The sequence below is a fragment of the Haliotis rubra genome, unplaced genomic scaffold, assembly GCF_003918875.1.
Source record: "Haliotis rubra isolate DU_JTF1 unplaced genomic scaffold, ASM391887v1 Scf1589, whole genome shotgun sequence".
Classification (NCBI taxonomy): domain Eukaryota; kingdom Metazoa; phylum Mollusca; class Gastropoda; order Lepetellida; family Haliotidae; genus Haliotis; species Haliotis rubra.
In genome coordinates, this window is record NW_025765546.1 from 119,692 (window position 1) to 126,615 (window position 6,924).

The window sequence follows — 6,924 nt, forward strand, 5'->3', positions numbered from 1 at the left end:
GCATCACATCACGACAGCAAAGATTTCTAAATTGCGGATATTGACGAACAACTGGGTTAACGGTCTGAAACCACGACTGTTTCACATAAGTTCCTTGTTCAGCTAAAAGCACATCGCTGACATCGTGGATACATATGATCAATCGCAAAACACCCATCCCATGAACAGATGATCATTCCTGAAAATGGTAGTTATCAATATACACGTGATACAAGCGTGTCATTTCTAAACGATTCGGATGATGCGATAAAAATTGGCGCTTAATGTTAAGCTGCATACAGTCCTGCAACGTGCCGTCTGTCAACTTCGTCAGCTGGATCGGACCTGCACAGACTGCAACGGCTTCATCGGCGTTGTCCGAACCTGTGGTACGGCCGCATTTCGCGAGATAACCAGACAGAGGTATAATGTAATGATCCGTTAACTGTGGCACGTGTCCCGTTATTGAGTCATTGGATAAATCCGGGAATGCCAGTCTTATGTTAAGGATTGTACGAGCGTTACATCTTCCTAGCCGAAGAGCCGATTCACGAACAACTCTACACGGATTCTGTGATCGCGAAGGTAGGTTCTGTGCCAACTTATTCTTTAAATATTTGTTCTGAACAGGAAATATTTTTAATATATTACTCGTTCCTTGTGATATTTGTTGTTATTTACTTAATTCATTTTGATAAATTGTAAAAAACGTATACTGATATAAACGTGTAAACATATATTATCGTCTTTGTTAAAGTAGAATTTTTTAAATGAATACGTAATCATTATTTTATACATTTTACTTATCCAACGTACACTGCATTAACTGTATCTGAACTGCGAGATTCGATGCTCATGATGTCGATCATTGGTTTTGATATTGTTGTAACATTTCTCAGTGAGGGTGTTGAAACATCAAACTTCACTTAATACGATATCCCATGTGTTTATACAATTGCAATACTTGCACAAAGGGAAGATTTATTATTTAATTTCAGAATACTTGTTTGAATTTCATGTGAAGCGGAGTTCTTTTTTTATCGCCTGTATCATAGTTATGCCGCTTTTAACAGTTCACGGGTGTAAAACGTATAAAGTTAAGGGGGTGATGCTGTCGCACAGTCTGTATGATATTTACCCGTGGTTTTTTGACAGCTTCAGTTGCAAATGTATCCCATTGAGTCATAAAACCCGCGAAGATCCGAGCCAGAGTTGGTCTTCAGTAATCCATGCTTGTCGTACGAGGCGACTAACGGGATCCGGTGGTCAGCCTCGCTGACTCGGTTCACACATGTAATCGCATCCCAATTGTAAAGACCGATGCTCATGCTGTTGATCACTGGGTTGTCTGGTCCAGACTTGATTATTTACAGACTGCCGCAATATAGCTGGACATACATACACATATTTGCGTCATAGGATCTCGTTTGAGCTGCCCCCAGAGGCAGGGTTTTACATAGTCTGTTTCATAATCCAGGAACCACATTATTTTCCATACTACCTAGCCCACCCTGCGATGCCAAACTCCTACATGAAGGCAGTCTAGATTCCCTCAGGTTCTGAATTTCCCATCTCAATGGGGGGGTCAATATTATGGATGATAACTTTTACTTCATTGTATGGCATACAATAAGGAAAAAGTCGTCATCCATAATATTTGCCTTTTACTTCAATACCAACTTCTAACTGGGGGTCCTTTTCAATTTGAATGGGTTTATGTGTTACTATCAAAGTTATATATATTCAGAGACTAAGGGTTAGTTTAGTTATTATAGTTTATTGCTCTTATAGGCTCTGGCTACAGAGTCTAATTCGCTCTTCAAAGTTACGGTCAGCTGTTCCTAGGTTCGAATTCCAGCATAATATCGAAATTGTCTTCACGATCACAATTCACACTTTTGTCTTTTGCAATGAAATATTTCTTGAAGTTCAGTGTAAATGTTTTAATTCGTATCTGCAAAGCATGTGTATATGTATGTGTACATCAGTTTGTGGACCAGATAATCCAGTGACGGAAATGTGTGAGTAAGAACCTACATGTCATACAATTACATACTGCCGGGACCGCCTCCGTGGTGTAGTGGTTAGAGCGTCCGCCCGGAGAGCGGAAGGTCGCGGGTTCGATCCCCGACCGCGTCAAACCAAAAGACGTTAAAATATGGTACTTGTTGCTCCCTGCCTGGCGCTCGGTATAAATGGGTACAACAAGGACAGGTCGGTTCGGAGTCAGTATAATGTGTCTGAGTGGGGTATTCATGCTTCACTGCGGCATGGTACAACGTATCTCAGTGGGCTAGCACTATAAAACCAGCTTCAGTCTGGGCTAGTACAAGCAGCCGCACATACACATACACACGCATGCACGTCGTCATATGAGCGAAATATTCTCAAGCACGACGTTAAACCCAATTTAACCTCATCTCACATACTGCCGGATCTTTGGCGTCCTGAGCGAACACTATAACCACTAAGCTACCCCTACGTACCAGGTACCCGTGAAGATCTGGGTTAGAATTTATCTTCATAAACCCATTCTCGTCGTAAAAAGGCGACTAACGGGATCGGTTGGTGAATTGTTTGACACATGTCATCGTATTCCAAATGTGTAGATGCTGTTGATCACTGGATTGTCTGGTCCAGATTCGATTAGTTAAAGACCGCCGCAATATAGCTGGAATATTGGAGTGTGGCGTAAAACTAAACTCACTCACTTATTTGACATTACCGTTGAAACATAGCATAAATATCTCGTCCGGATCAATAGGGTTTGACTGACAAGAACAGACCAAAAACAAACCAACCGACGCACTGTCAACCTAGTTAATGAGTCTAATCATCCGAACAATTTGTTCCCCACCCTCAAGGATAAGTTTCTGGGGACAAACTGAAACCCCCACTCGCAACGGAGAAAATAAAAGGTTTACGATGAGATGCGTGTATCAAATTGGTTTGGATAAGTTATGTGTAGAAGATAGACATTCTTTAAATGGCCCAAGTACCAGTAATCCTTTGTGAGTTAGTGATTTCATCCCCCACCCGCATGAGAACGGCATGTCAGTGATTAAACTTTGTAGGTATGTTTGTGGAGAAACACAAAACTGATGTTGGTGTACCTGTTAAACCTCAACGAGACAATATCTGGGCTTTGAACCTGAGATATTTTGTTTCTGAATCATTTTTCGTTTTCGACTGACTGACTGACTGAGGTTGGTTTTACGCCGCTTTTAGCAATAGTCCAGCAATATCACGGCGGGGGACACCAGAAATCGGCTTCACTTATTGTACCCATGTGGGGATTCGAACCCGGGTCTCGGCGTGACGAGCCAACGCTTTAACCACTAGACTACCCCACCGCCCCTTTTCGTTTTCGAAGGGGCATACGTGCGGTGCGTTTAGTCACATGGGGGAGAGATGTTTGCAAATGAGACTCAGTATTCTGATGATACCAGACAGACGGATGCAACAACACTATCAGCGTATACATTTCTTTGTATTTTCATTCATGATGAACAATTTTATTCTTTCAATTAAACGTGTGTCTCACATTAGCGTTTGGTCTGTGGGGCAGCTTAATTACAGTGGTTCAAGCGGTGCTGGATTATTGTGAAAACGGTGTAAAACACTCACTCACTCACGCACTCACCAAACTACTCACTCACGCACGAAAGCAAGCACGCACGCACTCACTCATCCGCACATTCACGCAGTAAAGCACGCATGCACGCACTGACTCAATCACCCCCGCACTCATGCATTCACGCACGCACGCACTCACTCACTCACTCAATCACTCGACCAAATATACCTAATATTTTAAAAATAACGAATATTATTTTGTCCAGACAAAGACAGTGAGACAAAACCGTATGACGCATTTTTATGCCCGTACTTGCACACACACGTACCCAAAAACACAAACTGACATTATCTGCTAGAATAATGGACGGTGCAATATTCTTTTCGGTCACAACCCTTGTGGCTTTTTTAGAAAGCACCTTTGAAGGTCCGGGTTAGAATATTGATCAGTAATTCATGTTTGTCGTAAGAGGCGACTAACGGGATCGGGTGGTCAGGCTAGCTGATTTGGTTGACACATGTCATCGGTTCCCAATTGCGCAGATCGATGTTCATGCTGTTGATCACTGGGCTGTCTGGTCCATTATTTACAGACTGCCGCAATATAGCTGTAATATTGCTGAGTGCGGCGTAAAACTGAACTCACTCCCTAACCCATTTCGAAAGGTCAAGACCCGCTGATTGGTGTCTGAACCCCACATATGCCCCAAACACGGTCTATGCCCTGCGAACATGGCGCCAAGCCGAGTACTTCACCAAGGAACAAAGCGTCTTTGACCTGAATGACATGACATTTTGCTCTCATCGTCGGCGGTGATGGACAGCGGTGTGAACTCCCACCCACGCCGTCACAGCGTTCAAGCTGACCGAAAAGAGTCTCAAAGAATTCCTATTGCCTAGATATAATGAAGTTGTCATAGCACTATCCGTAACTTGTCTGTTGTAGACGTCCGAAAGGTCAACAGCAAAATGGTCCCCAGTAGACAACGTTCATTAAAGGACGAAATTTCTTGAAAATATTTAATTAGTTATTAGACGAGACATAATATAATAGTAGTAATATATTTCGAATAAATGAACATTTAAACAATTTTTTTTCTCTTTGAACAAGCCAGCGGAGAATACAGCCATATCTGGATAATATTGGGAAAGGAAGAGCTCGTCGTGGTAGCTGTTGGAACCAATCTCATTCAGTTCTGTATATCACAGTAGGATAGACAAGCTAGGACCTGTTGGTATTTTCCTAATGTCCCAACAACTGGAGATATAATGATAGGACGGAATACTCGCACAGCAGACAAGTATTCTTGGAATGAAAAGTGAGTATTGTGTACGTGTTAACTGATACTGGAAGGAAATTCCATGTGTATCATATTCTAACAGAAGTGCATAGTGTAGTGTCTGATCTTTGGATCTTCATTACAAGATCCCGTGGTTTATTTAAGGAGTGTCTGCTAAGTGTGTCGTATTGCGACACTCCACAACAGATTGGATATATACAAAATATTGGAAATATTTCAAACAATTTGGTTGGAATGATGGATATGTTGCGTTTCGCAGCGATTTTTGTATGTTTGGTTCCCATGGCAATTGCTGCCAAAAGCGTTGCCAAAATCGCCGTTTTATTACCAGCGGATGAACGGCACATGTTCTCCATCAAACGAGTGGCACCCGGATTGGAAGTCGCAAAAGAGAGCCTTAACAAAACAGGAATCTTGACAAGCACCGAACTCACCATCCAGTATGGTGATTCCAAATGTTCTAACGCTGAAGGGATGAACCAGGCCGTGACGTTCTACGCAGACAAGAACGTCGACGTCTTCTTCGGACCATGCTGCGACTACGCCGCTGCGCCCGTTGCTAGGCAGGTGGCATACTGGAACACGCCGTTGCTAACAGCCGGTGCCATGGCCAAGGATTTCGGCACAAAAGCCAAGAAAGAGTTTTCAGTGTTAACCCGTGTTGGTGCTAATTTCAATTCTCTTGGAGATTACTTGATAAAGGTGTTTCACTACTTTGACTGGAGTCGTATAATGCTTCTGTACAACCCTAATGGCCGAGAAAATGTCATGCACCGGTTCTGCCACATTGCTACCGATGGTGTTCACTTTGCGCTGAGAACTTCAAAGAACTTTACCCACACGTTCCACAAGTTCCACAAGATTGAAGAAATCATTGACAGTCTTCCGGAGAAGCTTGGGAGGGACTATGGAGGTAAGGAGTATTGTCTTGTCTTCATGTCAAGTTTTACTTTCTTTCTCATTGTCTCTGAACTTCACATTTTGACATATATGTCACACACACAACAATATCGCAGTGTGCGAAATAACCACTGGCCCGATAGCCTGTGGCTAGTTACAATCCAGTCGGGCCAGTAAATCTTCACAGTCACTGGCCCCACTGGCTAGTGAATTTCTATGGGGTCATTTTTTAAATATATTACTCTCTCCGACTAGTTAAGTTAAGTTACACTTTTCAATCATGCAAGATTGTGACCTGATAAATAATGGTATTTTACCATTTTGTAATCTTTTGCTTAGTTTTCACATTCAACTTTCGGGCTAGCGAAATTTTGTATTGGGCTAGTAACTTTCAGGCATAGCTTGCCTGACTGGCTAGCCAAATCTGGAAACTATTTCACACACTGCAATATCGTCTACACTTTTTCTTTCAGAGATGCACTCACACCCAATGACATGAAACTGATTATATCTGTATTTTGTATGATGTATTTCATGTGAAAGTTTTCTTCCAGTGCAGATCAACAAGAACCATACCATGTGTGTGACACTCTTGTACCATACCAAATGACATCTTGAAGTTTGGTGGGCGATGCGTTTGAGATCTGTTTGAACATTTTCTTCACTTGGGACACAACGATGTAAATTAGTCGCGGTAAATGGCACATGTTAATATGTTGAATAATACTGGTACGAGGCGTACCAGAACACGCGGTGTTATGGCGATTATTGAATATATCGGTTATAGGCATGGAGTTTATCACGTTATTGCAATTTGTTTTAAATTTATAAAATGAATAATGAAGAATATATCTATTATATTTTGCATATTAGTATTTTGTAAAATCCCATCGTGTTTTGATAAAATGATTGATTAGATGGTTAGCAGCATATCGTTCATGTGCAGTGTAACTGATTAATACCGACGGGCGAAATGAATTATCTAATTGGAAGGGTTGGTATTAGAAAAGTTAATGGGATTGTTTCAAGTTAACAACAACTAATGCTTAAGCTGAATATCTGATGAAAGAGTTCCACGTGAATTGCAACTATGTTTGCAAACTTCCATACCTGCCGAAAGACTTTCATATGAAGTGCAACTATTGTTGCAATTTAGAATACCTGTTGG

General features: G+C 41.7%; 1 protein-coding gene across 1 annotated transcript; it reads left to right on the top strand.

The window, feature by feature from the left end:
- Positions 1–5,138: 5,138 nt before the first annotated feature.
- On the top strand, positions 5,139–5,769 carry LOC124271208 (atrial natriuretic peptide receptor 3-like; the record flags this gene model as incomplete). Its single annotated transcript, XM_046706290.1, has 1 exon — positions 5,139–5,769. A coding segment is annotated over exon 1 (631 nt), but the record flags the coding sequence as incomplete, so codon positions are not given.
- Between the last annotated feature and the right edge of the window lie 1,155 nt (positions 5,770–6,924).